Consider the following 24,100-nt stretch of genomic DNA (forward strand, 5'->3'; position numbering starts at 1 on the left):
TGTTACTTTGTCTCTCTCTGGGTCAGTTTAAATATTTTTTGTGTTCCATTAGAAATATTTTTCTCACTTTAGAATAATCAGTGTAAAGTGTATTTGTGTCTCCATTTTTTAAATATTTATATTATATTATAAGTTAATAATATATATGTAAATTAATTGAATTAAGATAACAATTATGTATAAAAAATCAGTTAATAATTATATTACAAAGATAAAATACGAATAGAATTTATCTATACAAAAAATATCCTTTTCATATTCAGTGCAGTATCCAGTATAGATAGTAATAAAAGATTAAAATATACTATTAGAAAAATAAATAAAATTATTAATAATAATTATTATTTTACTTTTTATAACGAAAAACCGTTATTTTTATTTTCTTTTCTTTACTTCCGTCTCATTTGTACCAAACACAGATTATTGATTTCTCCGCCGAATGTTTTTTCAATTTTCTTGTTACATCCACCTACACAGGTTCTTGCTCACTTCATCTTTACTTTTCTTGTCAATATAAATGTTACGATAGATATCATGTTTTTTCTCCTTACTTTATCTGCCTAAATCGTTGCCTGATAATGAGTACATTTTGGAATTATAAATAAACATATACACGGGATCAAGTTTATATTTTTTCCTCTGGGTTGTGAAATTTGTCTGCAGCTATTTTGTGTTTGACCAATCGGATAATCTTATTTGCTTTAAAATTGCACTTTGGGTCTTGTGCAATTAGGCTTTAATTTGAGAAACCCAACTAAGTCTCCTTTTAGTTAGTTGTTGCCATCTTAAATTTGTTCTTTTTTGCGGGGAGCTGTTGTACTGTAACTTTGTATTGATGATTTGGCATTTGCCTTTTCACAAACAAGCTTGAGCAGGTAATTGAACCATAGAGTTTGTTCAAGATGAGGCAAAGGCGTGAAACTGCTTCAGCTGCATCTAAAGGGTCAATCGGTGGAGAAGAAAGTGAAGAGTCCGGTGAGGGCGCTGAAAGCAGAACCGCTGTTCATATTGGAAATCCAAGGAGGTCTTCATTTGTGTGGCTGGCCTTGTTGCTGATTATCATTTATTGCTGTTCATCCATTTACCATTATCAGTTTCAGAGCATGCCAGTGCCTCTTACAGCAGATGAAGCTGGCAAGAGGGGATTTTCGGAGATCGAAGCATTCAAGCATGTCAAGGCCTTAACTGAGGTGGGGCCTCATCCAGTTGGTTCTGAAGCTCTGCATCTTGCTGTGCAGGTCAACTCTTTAACTTTGTTAATCTTTTCCTTCATTGTTGTTGTTCTCACTTCTTTGTTATCCTTGTTTCTTTGTATCACAAGTATCAAGAGTAAGATGTTGTGGATTACACGATTTTTCTTCCATAGGAAATAAATAAAAGGAAATATGGCAATCAATTAATTGTGTAGGGAAGCCAGTAGGGTGGGGAGGGTGTGAGAAGTACTTTCCCTCTATCCGTCCCCATTTATGTTAGCAGGTATCCAATAGGGTAGCGAGAATCTGAGACCCGGGAGTATATGGGATTTCAATGTTATATTAGCATCATCTAATGTTGTTATGTGCTTATTCTCTGACAAAAAAACATTATGGAAATGATGACTTTTTTTTTTTTTTTTTTATCTCATCCAAATTCTGTAAATAAACAAATATCCATGGGCTGGGTATTATAATATCCACCACCCATTGGGTATGCATCCTCCTCCCTGTTCCTTGCTGAGTCCTTTGCGCTATAATTACATTGTCTCAAACATGCTTATGTTCTGGATGTAAACATTCTTTATGTAATTTTAAGTTCATGATAGGTTATTACATGTGTGGTTTGATATTAATATTCACTATATTTATAATGAACAAAAGGAGTACAAACAACCTATACAACTGATTGTGGTAATTTATTAGCCTGTTCTGTTTATTATATGTTTACTTTGATAAGCTTCCTACTGCAGTACGTTTTGACAGCATGTCAAAATATTAAGAAAACAGCTCTCTGGGAGGTAGATGTTGAAGTGGATATTTTTCATGCAAAGTCTGGTGCAAATAATCTCGGTAGTGGCTTGCTTTCTGGGAGAACACTTGTTTATTCAGATCTGAACCATGTCGTAGTAAGAATCTTGCCGAAATATGTATCTGAAGCAAGAGAGCAATCTATTCTGGTCTCTTCTCATATTGATACTGTTTTTTCAACGTATGTTCTCTTAATCTATTTGTTTTCACACTTCTGTTTTAATCAATCATTGTTTTTGTCTTTTTTATTACTACGCACTTGTCATTGTGGCCTGATATGGTATCATAAATGTGTTGTACGAGGGGGTTTGTGTGTGTGTGTAATTTTGTAAATCTATGGTCTATGAAGGACCACTAGTATAAGACTCTGCTTAGTGTGCTGCTGGAGAGGGTAATTTCATTGTGGGGCACACCTGGCTTTTTTAAAATAACCTCGCATTAGTTCTAAATAAAAGAACACTAAGTTCTTTGTTCAGTAAGAGCAGGACAATAATTATACAGGAACCCCGGTATTGGCTGGAGAAAAACACTATCTTCTTCTAATTATTAATCAGATCCTCACAACTGTCATGAATTTTAAAATATTCCTGTTGATAATGCTCTTTTCATTGCTTAATTAGTCAGCAATAAGTAACTTGCATCACTACTAGAGGTGGTGCAGCACATTTAAAATTTTGGGTTTAATTGGCTTAGAAGGTAGACTTTAAGCTAAATAAATCTCAAAACCAACTTATAAGATGAGATTCACATCTACTTATATCTAATGGATGTGAGATTTCCAACATATCCTTTCATGCTAAGAACTGAACATTGAGGTTGAGAATAGTGGAGGACCTAATAGTGAGTGACAATATAGACCCAACAAACTGTTTTAGGATAAATTCTACTATCTTAGAAGTGCTTAACTTAACTTCATAAAATCAACTTGTTTATAAAGATTTGTATCAGCTTATATATTATAAATTGACCATATGTTTAGTTGATGTAAGATCTCAACAAGAAGAAATGGTTATTGAATGCTTTTTCTCGTACATGTTGGGAACCAGACTAGACTTATCAGTAAAAGAATCTCTGATGCCAATTTGTGATGTTATTGTCAAGTTCTTATATAGAGAGCTAACAACAACTCAGCTGGCAGCCTGGGGCGGATATAGCTGATGCATAACTGTATACTTTTTCTATGCATTAAAGGAAATAATGATCTGGTGGGACTTGACACGCTGCATTAAGATGGCGCAAGATGCAGCTCCTTTTAGTTTGATGTGATTATAATTTACATCTATAGGTCAATGGTAAAATACTATTTTTGTGAAAACTTTTTTCTCCTTGGAACAACAAAATGGCATACTTTTTGTAGACGATCATGGACTTATAAATTGAAATTGTAATATGGTTACATTTAAGCATGGCTGATGATATGATATGGTTGGACATTGGACCATTCTTATATGTTATAAAATGAATGTTTTGGCATATTATTGTTGCTGTTTATTATTGTCATTGCATTCATTTATTATTGTTGTTCTGGTCATTACATTGCATCGTAGTGTTTGTGGATATGAGGCAGGGAGCTTGGTTCCCCTTAGCCAGTATCTCAGATTCCTATTATCTGAAGTAGAAGAGCTTTTTCCCTATACATGGCCCCTCTTAATTGGTCTCAAATTAGTTAAGGTCCAAATTGGCTTTTGAATACAAGCTAGGGATCTAATACAAAAAAGTGATCACATCTTTGGCTTAAAAATTAAATGAATCTGGTTATAGAGTAATGTTTTTCAGTTCTTGCTTTGATATGCTGATTATATTGTTTTATGCTAGTTAAACTTAAGTGACTTTTCACATCTTTTGTACATCATATGTAGTTGAATACTGTTTAATAAGAGTCTGTTTATTATCAGTTTGTCAAAATTAAACTCGCATATTTCCAAGCATGTGGTGCTGCATTAGAGGCCAAAATTTTAGTAGATTTGGCAACACGTGGTTGGATGTGGAACTGCAAAGAAGTTTATAACAGTGATTGTGGATCAAAATTAAACTCATTGAGTAATAACATTATGAAAATAGGAGCATAATGGTCTTAGAAGGACATTTGAGAAGTGGCGTTTTTCTACTAGTTGGAAATTGTAAAGGGGACATCGATAAGAATTCTTCATATATTGAGAATATTTGCATTCAAACATTTTTAGTAAACATCAATTTTTTAGAATTTTCCATTAGATTCTCTTTATGCTATTGCTTGGTGCTATGCTTCTGCATTTCCTAGCAAGCATGCAAAGTGACAGCTCTAAATTTTTCTGCTTTTCATTTGAATATTTGAAAATTTTGAATCAGTTAAGTGCACTTCATTATTTTCTGCTAAAAATATAGCACTGATTTAACAGGGCAGGGGCCGGAGACTGCAGTTCATGTGTAGGTGTTATGCTGGAACTTGCTCGTGGGATTTCTCAATGGGCTCATGGATTTAAGAGAGCTGTTATATTCTTATTTAATACAGGTGAGGAGGAGGGTCTTAATGGTGCTCATAGCTTCGTAACTCAGGTATGGAATTGTTTGCCATTTGTTAATGCATCCTTATATTTAGTAGTTCTCTTGTTTCTCGTCTGTTTTGAAAATATGGTTTTTAAATTTGCAGATTATAGGACTGATATTGGGATTAGAAGAAATCTAAATTATAAAGATTTATTGGTTATATCTATTGGAAAAATGATAATGGACTATATTTCAATTTTCAATTGAGCCCTTCAATTTTGATCTGCCTCATCTATTTGGCCTGGAACATGTGATGTTATTAATGATTATAATTTTCCCCTTGCTTATTTGAAAGATATGCTTAAAGTGAATTGAAAATATACTATTTTATTTTTTGTCATATTAGGATTTACATTGCATTTTCATTCTTAATTTTTGGAAAACATATTAGGTAATTTCAAGATTTTTTCTTGCATTATTTAAAGATATTTTTTCCCAAATTTTAGTGAAAAACATTGGCATTTAGTATATTCTAATATCATCATTATTCTTTTAAAATAATTCCTAAAATTTATTTTCAAATGAAGCAAGCATCTCTATTATGCAAGCTTCAAAAGTTTTGAAAGCATTTTAATACAAAACTTTAATTATCATTTTTATTTATCATTAATGCAAATTAAAATAAACAAAAAGTATAGTAGACTACAAAACGGTTTGCCATGTCTATGTTTATCTAATCACATGGTTCATTTGTTATTATCATACTGCAGACTTTTTTTTTTTTCATAAAACTTATGTTAGGTATCACTATGTACTTTGACATCTCAGTTATGTTGATATTCCAAAGAACATCAATCATTTGTTATCATGTGAAAATTTATTAAATAAAAGAAAAAACGAATAAACAAAAAGTATGGGGACCAAACTCGTGTAAAACAGATGAACAACTTTCCAAAAAGCCTGTACAATTCTGAATATGGGAAGAAAAAACAAATAAAAAAAACTGCCAAGAAAACCTATACAAATTTGAACATAGGAAGAATAGTCCTATTATGAAAAAAATCAAAGTCTATCATAGTAGGCAAAACCCAAGTACCGTTTAACACCTTCTTCGTTTCCCAGACCTAAACCTATCAACTTATCTGACCAGTGATTATCATAATGCATACTTTGACTTTCAAATTCTTTATATTAGAAGTGTGACAATTTTCTTACCAACAATATCAAACTTAGGAGTATGCTAAGAAAATACCAAATCTAGAACTTCATTGCGTTTCTCTATGATGACATTTTTTAAACTTCTATTAGGAATATCAGTTTCTGGTGGGTTTATTGTGACTGGATTGCTAAGGTATTGTTATTATGCATTTGCTCATACACGAAGAGAGCACAAACTATCAATTAAAAAGAATTAGGACCTATATATTTAAGCTTAAAAAAAAATGATTCTATTATGCAGCATTTTTGTAGAGTATTCCCTGCCCCCCCCCCCAACAATTATTCTTAGCTTTTGAGAAAAACACTAATTCAACTTTTTTAAGGTTTCTGTTATTTGCTTATGGAACTATTATAATTTTTCCAGAGTAAATCAGGTTTCTTCTCCTAAGAGATGTGAATATTAGATTGTTCTCCTTTCATATGTTGAAATATGTAGTTTAGTCTCCTTTTAAGTTAATATTGTTAAAGTAATTACACTTATTTTTCCGAATAAATGTGAATATTAACGTTATCATCCTCTCTTATGTTGAAATATATAGTTTACTGCATTTAAATTAACACCATAAAAAGAATATTCTTTAAAATATGCTAAAATATTTATAATTTGCCAAGCTAGCCTTTAGTCATTTCATGCCCTATAGCTTCTCTTTGTAATGGATTGCAGGCAAAGTAAAACTGCTTTGAGAGTGACAAAACCTTTAATTTAACCAAATTTGTTGTTTGTAGTCTATAAATGGCTAGAAATGACGCTTAATGAAGAAAAAAAAATATTACTGAAAATGTATTATATGAAACAAGTAGCTTAGTATCATATATTTTTAATAGAAAATATTTAGTTATAAATAATCTTTAGTGAAGATTAATAGACTGTTTGTAGAAAATATAGAAATTGTAAAAAAGAGTGGTGTGTTCTAATCAATTAAAAGAGAAAACTATATATTTTAAAATATGAAAACAGAAAAGTAATATTTACATTTTGTAGTAGTAAATGTAACTATATATTTAGTCATAAAATTAATTTTAATGAAAATTTAAAAAGAGAATAAAGTTTAATATATTTGTCAAGGGAAGATTACAACAAAAGAGGGAAGGTGGTGTTTGTTAGGCGATGGTAATAATTTGATAGTAGTTTTTTAGCAGAAGCTAACAATTTTATTGTGAAATTTAAAACAGAGTAAAGAACTTGTCAGATGATGAGAGTTTACACTTCATATTTTAGTCTAAAGAGGAGAGTGTAATTTACTCAATTTTTAAGCACATATTTTAATTGGAATGACACTTTAATATTGTTTAAGGTTTTAAGTTAGCAATTATATGCTGTACCTGTGCTTTTATTTGGTGCATTGCATCGGAGTATGCCTCTTGTATTTTGGCTGTAGAATTGTATTTGGTGTAAAGCACATGGTCTGTTCGTGAAGGTTTATCTAAAATATTCGCAGAGTAATCACACACCGTGCTTCATTGATGTTCTCTATTTTCTTTGTTGTTCTTGTTTTCCCTCTTTGTTAAGTAGGGCCCCTCATCCTCAAAATCCCTTGTAATATTGTTTTCTCCATTATTTGGCTGTAGTTTCTGCTGTACTTTGTTATCCGTTGTGGGTTTTGACCTTACTGCATGAAAGCATAGATGCTTGAAAAATCTTGTACTTTCTGCCTAGTGAGGCCTGAAATGCGTTGTTTCCTCTTTTTCTTCAGAATCTGTTAGCATTAGAAGTTCTCTCAAGCTGTTACAAAATGTTGGAATGTATTTTTATTGGTATCTAAGATACACTTGTTGTATAGAATCATTATCACTAATAAATGAAATTTTTGATGCAGCATCCTTGGAGCAAAACTGTTCGAATGGCTATTGATTTGGAGGCCATGGGCATTGGAGGGAAGTCTAGCATTTTCCAGGTGTTTATTGATAACTTAATTTTTTATGAAATTGTAGTGTGTTCTTTGTGAAAATGTTTCTATGTTTCCACTTTAAATTACCAAATTGCTACATTGTTTTTATCTTGTTTTCTTTTGGTATTAGAGTACTGAATTCTCGTGGTACGAATATAGTTATTTAACAGACAGTTATTTCGTTTTGAAGATAGACTGTTACTTGTTACGGCCTGTATGTTTTTTACTGGAGTTACTTTTGTTTATGTTTCCTGTTGAGGATAACTATCTTCTATAAATAGTTGTATCTTTTCTATTTGTAAGTAACTTTTAAGAAATACTTTTTCTTGGTGGACATCTACTCTCTGTTTTTCTATTAATGCGTAACAAAATGAAAATAGGGTCATAATCTTGTCAATAGAAGTGAATTACAGAAAATGAAACATATAACATTTTCTCAAATCAAACATGCCCTTAGTTTTGTTTGTTGGCAAATTTTTTCTGCGTCTTTGGTTATTGAAATAGATGGAATAGAGATCACATGTTAATGCTGTCATAGCTGTCTCAGTTGGACCATAATGAATATAAAATCTTCCCTGTCTTAGGAATAAAAGCAATCTTCTACCTTCGTTGGTATGAACATTGTTTATCTCAGTCTCTTTTGCTTGTACCTGGTCCTAGTAATTGTAATCTTTTGCCTTTGTAGACCGAATGGTCCTAAATTCAATCTTCGTTGTCCTCCCTCTAAATAAATTTGAATTTCAAAACAATGTTGAGTTGGCATGAGTATGGCCGTGCTTCAAGACCAAAGGGCTCTCATGTGAGGGGGGTGAGTTAGGAATAAAATCAATCTGTGCATTAACATATCTACGTAACTTTTTGGAGCATTGTTTATTGACACCCTGTAAGTGCTTGATATCAAATAAATTTCTTCAACCATTTAAGGTTTAAAATAACTTTTGACAGTAGCAGAAGTTGCGCAGCTTAGTCCCAGGTCCTTGTTACTTCTATTTAGATGCCTTATTTAATCAAAATAATTATTTCTACTTGTCATTGCCGCATGTTTACTGTTCTGAAAATTAATGTTTTTTCTATTAAAACAAATATATTAAAAATGAATTGCAAAATTATTCATACCGTGCTTGTTTTATTGGAAATAGAGTTGTTTTACAAAAACTTATACTTTCCTGTGCTGTCTTGTCCCAAATTTCCAAGATTCTTCATTCTTTGATGAGTTCATTTTAACTGGAACTTTTAATGGTCTTGTTTGCCTTTTCTGTACGTCCATAGACTTGAGTTATTAGCAATTGCTCATTTTCACGTGATTTTAATAACACAATCAAGTGAAAAATAATTTCCATTCTTCCATTGACAAGTCATCCCTTTTTTTGGTGGTTTCTCGTGTATTATGTTTAATATTGAACCTTAAAAACTATTATTCAATCTTGTCTAGAAACTTTTAAGATAGAAATATTATCCAGTTATTTAGTATCTGAATCTTTTCTTTCTGCAGTTTATTAATTCTTCTAACAAGTTCATGTCTCTTTTTAATGGCTTTGCATTTAGTAGGCTGGACCTCATCCTTGGGCTGCTGAGAACTTTGCTTTAGTAGCAAAATACCCATCTGGTCAAGTTATTGCACAGGTTTGTTGGTTTCTTTAATTGAACGTTTGACCTTTACCTATTTTATATTGTTATTTTTTGAATAATCACTCAAATCTACCGATATTTGTCCTACAGGATTTGTTTGCTTCTGGGGCTATAAAATCTGCAACTGATTTCCAAGTGTACAAAGAAGTTGCTGGCCTTTCTGGGCTTGATTTTGCATTTTTAGATAACACTGCTGTATATCATACCAAGGTTTCCTTCTGTCCTTACTTTTTTATGAAATACTTGGACTGCTTTTTGTTCTACATTTTATTTCTAACCATGAAAATTCATTGTGTTTTGTGGAAAGAATGAGACTTAACATAACAACTCTTCAAGATAGCGTTTAGAGCAATAGTAATTTCTTAGAATTTGAGTGTGTTTAATTTAATCATATAAAACCGATTTGCGACTTATGAGATGATGCTTGTTCCTCACTTGTGTATTTGCCGTATCTGTAGCTAATATGGTAAAATCTTAAGTCCCACTTCAATTAATGATAAGGACAAAATAGTGTATATGTAGGAAGTGACTCTCATCTTACTGCTTGTTCTGTAAGGATGAGTTAGATCAAATCCTAAATTCTGAAAATAAATAATGGTTTTATAGCCTACAATGTGTTGACTCTGATACAATATTGAATGACATCATGAGTGGTTGAAGTGAATGGATATCGTGAGAGAAATAAGGAGTTTATTAAACTGTTTTCGTATCCAATGACAATAATAATGTTATGTTTTTCCTTGTGCAGAATGATAAACTAGAGCTTTTGAAGACTGGATCTCTTCAACATCTGGGGGAAAATATGCTTGCTTTCTTGCTTCATATTGGGGCATCTTCTCATATTCCAGAAGGCAATTCAACTGAAGCAGAGGAGGATATAAGAAAGAACAGTGCCATATATTTTGACATTTTGGTAAGTTATTACTGGAAAGAAAATTTGGTCATTCTGATTTGCGAATCATATTCCAATTCTATGCTATAGTGTGTACAATCATGTACTATTTTCAATATAACAGTGGTAGTAGCGTAGTATGCTACTGTCATACCATTAGCCTCTGATATGTTGTAAATGTCGTATTTTTCCAGGGAATGTATATGGTTGTATACCGTCAAAAGTTTGCTAATATGCTCCATAATTCAGTGATAATGCAGTCACTTCTAATATGGACTACATCCTTAATTATGGGTGGTATACCAGCTGTAGTTTCATTGGCTTTGTCGTTTTTGAGTGTTCTCCTTATGTGGGTGTTTGCCTTAAGTTTCTCCTTCCTTGGTGCATTTCTCCTTCCTTTCATATCTTCATCACCAGTACCATATGTTTCAAGCCCATTATTGGTGGTTGGATTATTTGGTGCACCAGCTTTTCTTGGAGCATTGATTGGTCAACATTTGGGTTTTCTTCTACTTCAAAAATATCTTCTGAATGCACACTCAAAGAGAAGGCAATTGCCCCTCATTATTAAAGCTGCTGTTGTCAAGCTGGAGGCTGAAAGATGGCTCTTTAAAGCTGGATCCTTTCAATGGCTTATACTTCTCATTTTGGGAAACTATTTTAAAATTGGCTCTTCTTACTTGGCTCTTGTTTGGTTAGTTTCTCCGGCATTTGCATGTAACTATCACTACCTTATATTTTCCTCTGTTAGAACAACATTTTTTTTTTTCATGCTACTAAATTTTGGTTGAATTATCCAGATGGTTTTTTTGAAGCAACATTAACCTCAGAAAGGTTACCAAAGCCACTCAAACTGATAACACTAATTCTGGGGTTAGCCACACCAATTTTATTCTCTGCAGGCATATTTATTCGGCTTGCGGCCACACTCATAGGGGGTATGGTTCGATTTGATAGGTAAATCATTTTCCCCCTAATCAGTATATGTGGACTGACCTGTAATGAGCTAAGTCTATTGCTTAGTGCTTTGGTAATGATGCTTATTTTCATTTTTTGGTGTGCTGTGGGTGTTACTGCCTGTTTTTGTTTTACATGTTTGTATTCTACAATGGTCTGCTGCAGGGGATAAGAATAGAAACATTAAAGGCAAATCATGGAAGGAGATAAACAGATCAAGAAAGATCTGAAAACGTTTTACCTTTTAGTGGGCTATACCAGTGCTGAAATTGAACTTTAAAATGGAATTTCTATTTTTAGTCATCTTTTAATTATGTTGGAGGCTATTCTTATGCAAATTTACTAGCATTTGTTGGTATAAAATAAATTTTGTTGATGAAGAAAATTGAATTGTAAAAAGGAAATAAGAAATCTTTCATGAAAAGGAAGTCCAATAAGAATTGTTTGATTATTTATTGGTATCATTGATGTGTTAGGATAGGAGTCATGATTGGAAGTGTTAATGGGCCCATTTAGCTGTGGCCCAATTACTTCCTTCTAAAATACACTTAATCACTGATTTGATATCAGATTGCCTCCTTCAGTCAGTTGCATACATCCTCACTTGTCTATTGTTGCAAATGGCATTGTCTTTAGACGCACTACTCCTATTAACACCATTAATCTTTTTCACAGGTCAATTTTCACTTTTACAGTTAACATCTAATTTACTTTTCTTTACCATACAGGAATCCTGGTGGTACTCCTGAATGGCTGGGAGGTTTTGTGATTGCTGCTTTTATTGCTTCTCTTCTATCTTTGACCTTGGTGTACCTTCTTTCATATGTCCATCTTTCAGGTTTGCTTACTGTATGTTCTTTTCCAAGCAATGCTTTAGTCTTACTATATACTGGGGATGCTACTTGCTTGTTTTAATAAATGGATGCCAATTTTTAAAAAACTTATTGTCACCTGACATCGTATTTGAACCTCATAAAAATTTGACATGTATTTTTTCTTTTTTCCTTAGACTTTTTTTGTTTAAGTGGGAGTTATATGAAATATAAATTTAGTTAAAGCCACAAAATTACTCTTGGTTAGAGGTTTTAAGAACATATTTTAGCACAAGTCTCACAATTTAAGTATCTAGACCCATCATACGAAATGAGAAAGAAATAGAGGGACATATGAACCACAATATTCATGTGGGGTGAATGAAATGAGCATGTTTCAACTATTTGGTTTTACAAAATGGTACTAGTGTACCATTCAAATCTGCAATAGCAACAGCAAAGTCTTACCCCGCTAGGTGCCGTCAATTACATAGATCACATGATGCCATTCAACTCAATTAAAGATCAAAGTTTCAAACATATTATTTACCTTAAGATCCATATTGACCAAATCTTCTAATGTCCTTCCTGGCCGATGAGAAAACGAAAGGGGACCATTCTAATATTCAATTTGGGAAAGGATATTGTCGCAACATTTAAGAAAGATGAACAGGTAAGGGATAAGTTCTAGGGTTGATTGTCACATATTATCTTGGATCAAAATTTGGGATCTTATAGCCCAGAACTCTATAAATTTCTGACAAAGACAAAACTTAATATTGTCACAAAAAGAAAACTTAATTTTCTTTCAGAATTCATATATCTCCTATTGCATTAAAAATACATCCTTGTATAGACAAAATTATATGCCACTCTAGACAACCATAAAAAGGCCCACTAAATTCCACTTAATTCTTACCAAGTAGTTTTTAATGTCCATTGGCAATTAATTCCTACTAGTGCTGCCTATAATTCCTACTATATGCATCATTAGTTCCCATCTTCCCTTATGGTTTTTGATCTTCCCATGTGACAATTCAGCCACTTAATTAAAAAAACGTAATAAATATTACCAAGGACACTCAAAATGATATTGATTCCCTATGGATCATATCATGGTCTCTCTCTCTCCAAATGTCTAATTAATTTTGATATATCAACACTCCATGTCAAGTTAGTCCACAGATGTCCAACATACCCCACTTGCTTACAAGAAACTCAAAGTTGGGCTTAAACAATCCTTTAGTAAGAATGTCAACTACTTGTTGTGAAGTAGGAACAAAAGGAATGCAAATTAGGCCGGTGTTGGCCTTCTCCTTTATGAAATGTCTATCAATTTGAACATATTTGGCTTGATCATGTTTATACCCTCAAAAACAAACATCAAGGATCAAAACTTTTAGGTATTTGAGTTAATAATTCAAAGGTCTGGTCTTCACACATAATTGTTGCTTATTGAGGAATTGTTGACTCTATAAGTTTGAAGTATAATTAAATGATACATTTTGTAAAATATTAAGGAATGTTTTTTAAGCATTTTGAAACTTAGTATTCCATGATGTTCTTTCTTGTATTGGTAATTTGATGTCCAGGTTCTAAAAAGGCTATCATCCTAGCTACCCTAATGTTATTTGCTTCATCACTTGCAATTGTATTATCGGGTGTCGTTCCTCCTTTTTCAGAAGACATTGCTAGAGCTGTGAATGTAAGTTTTTATTTGCATATAAATTTTACAGTCTTTTTTGTCACTTAATAGCTAACAGAAGCACTTATTCTACCTCATATAGTATGAATACACATAGAACTTCTCTTCCCTGGTTTGAATTATGTTTGTCTACTAGTAGTGTAGTTTATATTGTTTGTTTTTTATTTTTTTTATCAGCAAGAGAAAAATTATAAATGAATGAAGCACTTGGGATGTGATGTATTTACAATATTACTAAATACAAGGATAGCTAGAAATAATCACTAGAATATGATGTGATGTATTTACAATATTACTATAATTACATATTTTTAACTCTCTTCCTCAGGTTGGAACATATAAACCATATTCACCAAGTGATACAGCCCAAATACCTGTTGGGCCACACAATATATTGGACAAAGAAACAAAAGAGCAAAAGAAGTGGGGACAAGTTTATAGCAGGAGAAAACAAAATAAAGGGGCCGAGGTGGACAAAATTAGTTAGAGAGAGAGAATTGGAGGATCCTAGGAAGATTTACCTTTTCGTTATTACCTTTATATTGTCAGGACAGTGTGTGTGGGGGAGGGGATTCGGTTGTTGAATGAAATATATGGAGAGTACCGTTTTGGTCTCTTAAGGAGCCTAGCTCTGGATAGTAGGTTATTCCTTCTGTTTTTGGCCTTTATTTCAATGAAACAGGATCTATGATCCTTTCTTATACTATCTTTTCCTTTTAGTTCATTTCTTGTTCTGTGGTTTCCTAACAATTTTGGTCCGACCTGCCGGATAACTTCATTAGAGGGTGAATGGTTAACACTCGAGCAGACAGCAGAAAACAAGGAGAACCAGTGGTTTCAGGAAAAATGGAGGAGAGGGTAGGGTATGTAGAAGAAGAAGTTATTCGAATGAAAGCAATCATGGAAGAGTTGCGTCTGCAAGCAACTCAAAATTACTCAGCACTAGAAGAGACGAGAAAAGAAGCTGTAGAAAATCAAACAAAAATGATGGAGTTGATGACGAGGAGTTTTGAAAAGAGAATATATGAAGAGGGTGAAGGTTTTGTGGGAAACAAAAAAACAGAGACTAAGGAAAATACCAAGGGTGGAGCGAGTTTTACAGCCCTAGAAGGGGATGCTTTGGCAGAGTTTCAACAATCAGTAAAAAGGATTGAATTACCAGCATTCACGGGCGAGGATCCGGCTGGGTGGATTTCGAGAGCGGAGATTTACTTCAAGGTCCAGGAGACCAGCGAGATGGTGAAAGTACATCTGGCTCATTTGTGCATGGAAGGAGGGACAATCCATTTTTTCAATTCGTTGTTAAACGATTATGAGGTGTTGTCATGGGATAATTTGAAGAGGGAGTTGCTTGAACATTACGGAGGAATGGGGGAAGGGAGTGTATATGATCAACTGACGACGCTGAACCAAACAGGGAACATGGATGAATATATTGGACGATTTGAATGCCTGATCGCCCAAATTCCTAAGCTCCACGATGAACAATATTTTTCATATTTTACCCATGGGCTCAGGGAGGAGGTCCGAGCGAAGGTGCGAAGCTTACATATCGCAAACCCTCTAACCAGGGGATGTTTGATGAACGTTGCTCGTGCTGTTGACCTGGAGGTGTCGGGACGAAGCAGAGGGTGGCATAGGCAGAACGAAGCACAGGTAATAGGAGGTGACAATTCGGGTCACAAAACTGGATCCAACATAATAGGACGAGTGGGTCAAAAAGGGTATGGGTCTAAGGGTTGGAGTAATGGGTCAGGCCCAAACTGGAAGAGTGGTGCAAATGATAAGGGATCAGGGGGAGCACGTGAAAGGGGCGTGCGTCACTTATCTTATCAGGTATTTGGGCTGTATCACCAAGCTTGTCACATATAACAATATTAAGGACTTCATAATGACTTAGTTGAAACAGCCAACCTTGGTCTTTTGGATTGACAAAGCTAGTGGTGATGTCTTGGGATAATATTTCCTCTCTAATTAAATGGAAATTTATCTCTATATTTGAGGAAACATGCAAGGTTCTTGATTATCACATGAGTGCCATTTGTGTAACCTCCACAAATCTCTTTGAGCAACTCATTGAGCCAGATAAGCTCTCAAGTGGTCTAAGTTTTGACTCGATACTCCATTTTTGCATTAGGTCTAGCAACTATATTTGATTCCTTGCTTTTCCTCAAAATCAGATTATCACCAATAAAGATTGAACGGTCACCCATATCCCGCAGTCTAAATACAGCCTTTGTCTTTGTATAAAGAATCTTTTCTTAGACCTCCTTCAATATACTTCAAGTTGTGCACTACTGCACCTCTGGGTTCTTCACATGGAGAGCTAAGAAATTGACTTGCTACACTGAATGCAAAGGAGATGCCTGGACAAATGACAATCAAACAGTTTGGTTTCCCAACTGGTCTTTTGTTCCTTTAAGGGTGTGAAAATGACTCGCTTATCTTCACAGAAGATTGGCATTAGGATTCATAGGATAGGAGAATCACCAGGTTTAGCATTCATCAATCATGTATTCTCTTGGATGCCCATCACATATTTTATTTGGCAGATCACAATAATGTTCTTGGATTGTGCCACCTCTATCCTGAAGAAATGTTGTAGTCTGCAAGATATTTGATCTGAAAGTGGCAACAAAGATGATTCTTTACCTATTCATTGCCCTGGCAATCATTACCTGTAATTATAATTATCATTGAACGTTGGCCTTTGTACTTACTATGGAGAATGGTGATTCCTGATATTCTTATGTTGTTTACTGTCAATACATCCACTTCATCTTATTGAATATCCTAAAATATTTATAAAATATATTCTGTTGGTTTAGAATCAACTTGTCATCTAATTGAGGATGTAATATTATGAGTTGTTTGCTATTCATAATGCTTATTTATTTATTTTTTCATTTTTAGTCTTAATTTTCTTACCATACTAGGGATTGGGCTTGTAATAGCGATACTACTTTATTTGACCTTTTAGTAAAAGTCTGTATATTGCAACACATTATTATACACCATATGAATATAATGTCATTAATCCTATTATTTTATTTATTTGTCTTTCTCCTTCCCTATCATAACCATTTATTTTGACAATTACCAAGTACAGCTAGCATAACAACTAAAAATTTCTCTTTATTTTCAGGTTGTACATGTTGTTGATGCCACAGGAAAACCCGAAGAAGGACAAAATCTTAAATCATATTTATCTTTATTTTCTACTACTCCTGGAAATTTGAACAAGGAGGTTCAAGAGATTAATGAAAGTTTTGTATGTGGTAGAGACAAAACAGTTGATTTTGTGACTTTCTTGGTCAAATACGGTTGTTGGGCTTATAATGACACCGTTAGTGGCTGGTCTGAGATGGATATTCCTACAATGCATGTCCTTGGTGATGCTAAAGGAAATGGAAGAATAACAGAAGTTTCAATTGATACAAAGGGTTCTATCCGTTGGGTTCTTGCAATCAACACAGAAGAAATAGAAGATTTTGAACTTAAAGGTATCGAGTTGTGTTTCTAAATAATCATCAGTTTGAGCATGTGATAGGTGTTAGAGTTAAAAATCTAGTATTCGAGGTACCAGGCCTCCAGGGAGGAAAAAAAAATTAGTGAATAGTATTCTTATCCCCCAAAAGTTCATTGCAATGCTTATATTCATTGCATATACTAATGGTTTACTCGTATATCATGGTAACCACGTAAAAACAATACAAAAGAGTTCTACCAGAAAGATCCCCACAAAACAATCATAATACTCTCTCTCAATACACATAATCATACCAATCTGCGGGCCTCATAATATTTCTTTTGGGCCTAGCACTAACACTTGGATTGTTAGCTTCAATTGATCCATTATTCTCCTGAATGCATGTTGTATCAGCATGAGTTTTCAAAAATTGGCTGACACCATGCTGGTCAATGTTGGAATTTTGTGACTCAAACAACATTTGGTTGAAAGAGTCAAATAAGTTAAATAAAAATATATTCCTATCCTATTTTTTAGGAGGATTTTATGCATTATTTAATTAATTAAGTTTAGTAGATATTTTTCAAAGTCGGTTACAAATTTTGTATATAAATATACAAAATTTGTAATCGACTTTGAGAAATATCTACTAAATTTAATTAATTAAATAATGCATAAAATGTTGGAATTTTGTGACTCAAACAACCTTTGGTTGAAGGAGTCAAATAAGTTAAATAAAAATATATCCCTATCCTATTTTTTAGGAGGATTTTATGCATTATTTAATTAATTAGATTTAGTACATATTTCTCAAAGTTGGTTACAAATCTTGTAGTTTAAATATTTAATGCTTATGCTCAATAAAAGATATCAGTTTTCCTTTCATTCTTTTGCCTCTTATACTTTAAAACCCAACAAATTGGTATCAGAGCATAAAGGATCTTACGGGATCTATGATATAACCCACAAACACCTACAACCACAAAATAGCTACCACACATAAGATGGAATCTCAAACATCCTTTACTACCGTTTCTGTACCTGTATTTGATGGACAAAACTATCAAATATGGTTGTCAAAATGGAAGCATATCTAGATGCTAACGATGTATGGGAAGCAGTAGAAGAGGATTATGAAGTGCCTCCCTTTCCAAATAATCCTACGGTTGCTCAGATGAAAAGTCACAAGGAAAAGAGGTTTCGAAAATCCAAAGCCAAATCAATTTTGTTCACAGCCGTATCTCCAATCATTTTCAACAAAATAATGACGTTGCAAACGGCATATGAAATCTGGAAGTTTTTGAAGGAAGAGTACGAAGGCAGTGAGCGAATCAAAGGAATGCAAGCTTTGAATCTGGTTCGAGAACTTGAGATGTAGAGGATGAAAGATTCGGAGACAATCAAAGATTATGCGGACAAGCTTCTTGGCATTGCAAACAAAATACGTCTTCTTGGCATTGATATTCCTGATTCTCGAATTGTTCAAAAAATACTTGTAACAATTTCAGAAAGATATGAAGCCACATTGACTTCCTTGGAAAACTCAAAAGATCTTTCTACTATTACCTTGGCAGAACTTTTGACCGCACTTCAGGCTCCAGAACAAAGAAGACTCATGAGAGAAGAAAGTCATATTGAAGGGGCTTTGATAGCTAAATTTATGAAAAAAAAGGGTAAGTCAGTAAGTTTCAACCACAAAAATGATAGTAAATCCTCTTATGTTTTTCCATCATGTCCTTTTTGTAAGAAAAACAATCATCCACATACAAAGTGTTGGTGGAGACCAGATGTGAAATGCCATAAATGTGGACAATTAGGGCATGTGGAGAAAATCTGCAAGTCATCAAAAACACAAGAGAATGTACAAGCTGTTGTTGAAGAAGATGAAGAAGAAATTTTTGTTGTTTCTTGCTTTGCTACTGCAAGATCAACAAAAAGTTGGCTAATTGATAGTGGTTGCACGAAACACATGACTTACAATAAAGAATTATTCAAAGATCTTGATGCAACCTACAACACAAATGTCAGAATTGGAAACGGAGCAAAAATAGCAGTGAAGGGCAAAGGAACCATCGCGATCAAAGGTTGCACATGTTTGAAATTGATTACTGATGTTCTATACGTTCCTGAAATTGACCAAAACTTGTTGAGTGTTGGCCAACTTCTAGAGAAAGGCTATAAAGTTCTATTTGAAGATAAAACCTGCATGATTAAAGATTTAGATAATAAAGAATTATTGAGAGTTCAAATGAAAGGCAAGAGCTTTGCCTTGAATTTGATTGATAAAGAGCAGTTTGATGTGCTCAAAGTTGAAGACAACATGCAGGTACAAGGGCTACTTGAATTTGAGGAGAAATCACCCGTATGCGCAACTTTGCAATATGAAAAACAAACAAGGTTACTTTTTCCAAAAGACAAATCTTGGAAAGCAACAAAGAAACTGCAGGATGTTAGAGGACCTAAAAGAACCCCATCTCTGAATGACAAGAAAATAGAGCTAGTGGGTACTAAAGTTCGTGAAAGTCAAATTAAACCAGAAAAATTAGAGGAAGAAAAACATCCTAAGACAACTCTTCCCGAAGCAGAAGCTGAAAATGCGGAAAATCCAAAAGAGCAACTACAAATAGATGAGAAAATTGCAGAAGATTGTAAAGACGTGAAGACTAAGCAAGAAATTGTGATCGGGACTTCCAAACGTGAAGGAACTTTAGATGATACGATCAAGGACGAAAAAACTTAGCATATGCTGACTTTGAGTCAAGGAGGAGATTGTTGTAATTTTGTGATTCAAACAACATTTGGTTGAAGGAGTCAAATAAGTTAAATAAAAATATATCCCTATCCTATTTTTTAGGAGGATTTTATGCATTATTTAATTAATTAGATTTATTAGATATTTCTCAAAGTTGGTTACAAATCTTGTAGTTTAAATATTTACTGCTTATGCTCAATAAAAGATATCAATTTCCCTTTCATTCTTTTGCCTCTTATACTTTAAAACCCAATATAAAATCCTCCTAAAAAATAGGATAGGAATATATTTTTATCTAACTTATTTGACTCCTTCAACCAAATGCTGTTTGAGTCACAAAATTCCAACAATTTCCTCCTTGACTCACAGTTAGCATACACTAAGTTTTTTCGTCCTTGACCGTATCATCTAAAGTTCCTTCAGTTTTGGAAGTCTCGGTCACAATTTCTTGCTTAGTCTTCACGTCCTTACAATCTTCCACAACTTCCTTTCTATTTGTAGTTGTTCTCTTGGCTTTTCTGCATTTTCAGCTTTTGCTTCGGGAAGAGTTGTCTTAGGCTGCTCTTCTTCCTCTAATTTTTCTAGTTCATTTTGACTTTCACCAACTTTAACACCCACTAGCTCTACTTTTTTGCCATTCAGAGATGGGGTTTTTTAGGTCCTACGACATCCGTATGTATTAACTGTAGTTTGTTTTTTGCTCTCCAAGATTTGTCTTTTGGAAAAGAAAACCTTGTTTGTTTTTCATATTGCAAAGCTACGCATACGAGTGATTTCTCTTCCAATTTAGGCAGCTTTTGTACTTGCATATTGTCTTCAACCTTGCACACATCAAACTGCTCTTCATCAATCAAATTCAAGGCAAAGCTCTTGCCTTTCATTTGAACTCTGAATAATTCTTTATTATCTGAATCTTTATTCATGCAGGTTTTATCTTCAAATAGAACTTTATAGCCTTTCTCTAGAAGTTGGACAACACTCAACTAGTTTTGGTTAATTTCAGGAACGTATAAAACATCAGTAATTAATTTCAAACCTGTGCAACTTTTGATCGCGATGATTCCTTTGCCCTTCACTGCTATTTTTGCTCTGTTTCCAATTCTGACATTTGTGTTGTATGTTGCATCAAGATCTTTGAATAATTCTTGATCGTAAGTCATGTGGTTCGTGCAACCACTATCAATTAGCCAACTTTCTGTTGATCTTGAAGTAGCAAAGCAAGAAACAACAAAAAGTTCTTCTTCTTCACCCTCTTCAACAGCAGCTTGTACATTCTCTTATGTTTTTGTTGACTTGCAGATTTTCTCTACATGCCCTAATTGTCTACATTTATGGCATTTCACATCTGGCCTCCACCAACACTTTGTATGTGGATGATTTTTTTCTTACAAAAAGGACATGATGGAAAAACATGAGAGGATTTGCTTTCATTTTTGTGGTTGAAACTTCCTGACTTGCCCTTTTTTTTCCAGCAATTTAGCTGTCCAAGCTCCTTCAATATGACCTTCTTCTCTCATGAGTCTTCTTTATTTTGGAGCCTGAAGTGCGGTCAAAAGTTCTGACAAGGTAATAGTAGAAAGATCTTTTGAGTTCTCCAAGGAAGTCAATGTGGCTTCATATCTTTCTAGAATTGTTACAAGTATTTTTTGAACAATTCTAGAATCAAGAATCTTAGTGCCAAGAGGATGTATTTTGTTTGCAATGCCGAGAAGCTTGTCCGCATAATCTTTTATTGTCTCCGAATCTTTCATCCTCTGCATCTCAAGTTCTCAAGACAGATTCAAAGCTTGCATTCCTTTGATTCTCTCACTGCCTTCATACTCTTCCTTCAAAAACTTCCAGATTTCATATGCCATTTTCAACGTCATTATTCTGTTGAAAATGACTGGAGATATAGCTGTGAACAAAATTGATTTGGCTTTGGATTTTTGAAGCCTCCTTTCTTTGTGATTTTTCATTTGAGCAACCGTAGGATTATCTGGCAAGGGAGACACTTCGTAGTCCTCTTCTACTGCTTCCCATACATCGTTAGCATCTAGATATGCTTCCATTTTGACAGCCCACATTTGATAGTTTTGTCCATCAAATACAGGTACAGAAACGGTAGTAAAGGATGTTTGAGATTCCATCTTATGTGTGGTGGCTATTTGGTGGTTGTAAGTGTTTGTGGGTTATATCACAGATCCCGTAAGATCCTTTTTGCTCTTGATACCAATTGTTGTTTGAGTCTTCTTAATACTTTTTATATATCAATCTATCAGCGCAAACCAATTATCCTTATAAGGCCTAAGCTTTAGGTAAATGGTTTTGTACCAACATTGATAGTAAACATCATCATCGTCTTCGTTAACATGCCTAATATGTTTGTTTACCAGAAGGTAAAATTATTGGGGTTGTAGAGTATCTAGACATGAATGAAATTAACGTATATAAAGTATGGAAATGAAATTGTTAAGGTAGTAAACCGCGATAACTCTTGCCTTGCATTTTACTTAAAGTGGCGTGAGTAAAAGATCATATTTTACACATTCTATTACAAACTTGCCTTGTGGAGATGGATACATGCGTTGATTAAAATGATCGTTCTTGATGCTTGTTTCCCAATGTTGATATTATGATATTTCATTATCTAAAGTGTTGTTTTTCTGACTCAACCTCAGATGCAAGGGATTCTGAAGAATTGATTTCAGTTGGCAAAAAGAATGGTGTGGATGGTTGGCATATTATTCAGTTTTCTGGAGGAAAAAATGCACCCAAGTTGTTTGATCTGACTCTTTACTGGAGGTCAGGTTCAACTCATAAATCTGATACTCCTATTCTTAAGCTTAGAACTGATGTGGACAGATTAACACCAATAACCGAACGAGTCCTTAAGAAGCTTCCTCGTTGGTGTTCTTTGTTTGGAAAGTCTACATCTCCGTATACCTTTGCTTTCTTGAGAAATCTGTATGTTAATTTTTAGTTACTTGAAACTGTGACCTTTTATAGAATAAGTCTTAAAATCTTAAACTAATGTAGAATTTATTAAACAATTCTTAGCTCAATAGCTAATAGCTAAGTATATATTTTTTTTCCAACGTGTTCTTGATATCTCTGTTATTCCCGGTAATTTTGCTAACAGGAAGCGGCCACAAAAAAATTCAGGCCTATGTTTCATTTGAGAAGAATAATGTTTTTCTACCTGAAAAAAAAAACTAATTGGACTCGGCTCAGTGTGTAAGTAATTGAATTGTGAATTTGTACTTTATTTGAGACCATTAATTAGTAGATAAAAACTTATATATATATATATACACACACGTGCAAAATAAACTAATCAAAATTGAAAGAAAATAACATTTTATCCAAATTTGTTTAATTTTTCTTTGTACTTTTTCTATCCAACCAAATGAACAAATGCTGGACGTTATTCCTTTCAAATTCAAATAATTATATGATTATGTTTTGAGAGTAATGGTATAAATTTGGACACGATGCACAAGATCTATTAGTCAAGAAGTAATTCATTTTATGTTGAAACTTAAAATGATACAGAGAAAAAGCTTATATTTTGGCTATGGAACCAGTGAGTGAAGCCTAGTCTGTGCTCCTTAGCATGGTACCCAAAATGTTTGGAGTTTGAAGACTAACATATGTAAATGAAAATAACTAACCCGGGTTTTTATCAGAATTATATCTAATCCTTCCCTTCATCGATTAATTAGTTTTTAACTTTTGATTAAAAAAGCTAAGCCCTGGAGGTTAGGAAAGGATGCTGTTATTCCTCCTGTAATCAAATAATTTTAACACAGTAAGGAGAAATGTGAACAAATATTTTCGAAATATAATCTTTTAAATATACCTTCTGTTATAAATTGAAATTTATTAGAAATTATAAAAATTTGTGAGTTTCACTTTTCATATAATAAATTTTAATTAATTAAAAAAGTGTATTAAAGAGTGAGTTGTTATCTTTTATATATAAAAAAGGGTGTATTATGAACACATTCTGAATTACAATAAAAAATTACAGCATAAAATACAACTTCAATCAAATTAAATATGCACGGTTTCTCTTGGGGTTTAATCTGTCAATGTTTCTAATAATGAAGTCCAAATTTTCGCTCATATAGAATTAAATAATCTTCACTTAACTTAGAGCTATGGATGATTTGTTAAACTTGTACATTGGTTTAGTTAGCACACAACTTTAGAATACTAGAATATTTGAAATTCTTGCACTGATAATAAAGCACATGCACTTCTTTTTCAGCCACCATCCACTGAAGTAAGAAACGAGAGGTGTTTCTTCTTCCACGCAACATGTCT

At 33.5% G+C, this 24,100-nt stretch overlaps 1 protein-coding gene across 5 annotated transcripts; it reads left to right on the plus strand.

The window, feature by feature from the left end:
* The first annotated feature begins 382 nt into the window (after positions 1 to 382).
* On the plus strand, positions 383 to 22,869 carry LOC108326028 (uncharacterized). Of its 5 annotated transcripts, none has more exons than XM_017559256.2 (14): positions 383 to 477; positions 867 to 1,238; positions 1,946 to 2,184; positions 4,382 to 4,538; positions 7,505 to 7,582; positions 9,125 to 9,199; positions 9,296 to 9,415; positions 9,954 to 10,118; positions 10,292 to 10,814; positions 10,898 to 11,054; positions 11,783 to 11,892; positions 13,459 to 13,571; positions 16,717 to 17,074; positions 22,453 to 22,869. In XM_017559256.2, the coding sequence occupies exons 2-14, from the start codon at positions 903 to 905 to the stop codon at positions 22,752 to 22,754; spliced, it is 2,733 nt and encodes a 910-aa protein (XP_017414745.1). In that variant the 5' UTR covers positions 383 to 477; positions 867 to 902; the 3' UTR covers positions 22,755 to 22,869. The 5 variants fall into 5 exon arrangements, with proteins under 5 accessions (XP_017414745.1, XP_017414746.1, XP_052730912.1 ...); XM_017559257.1 differs by having other exon boundaries at positions 403 to 477; positions 876 to 1,238; XM_017559255.2 differs by lacking the exon at positions 383 to 477 and having other exon boundaries at positions 537 to 1,238.
* The last annotated feature ends 1,231 nt before the right edge of the window (positions 22,870 to 24,100 follow it).

Source organism: Vigna angularis, chromosome 3, assembly GCF_016808095.1.
Source record: "Vigna angularis cultivar LongXiaoDou No.4 chromosome 3, ASM1680809v1, whole genome shotgun sequence".
NCBI lineage: Eukaryota > Viridiplantae > Streptophyta > Magnoliopsida > Fabales > Fabaceae > Vigna > Vigna angularis.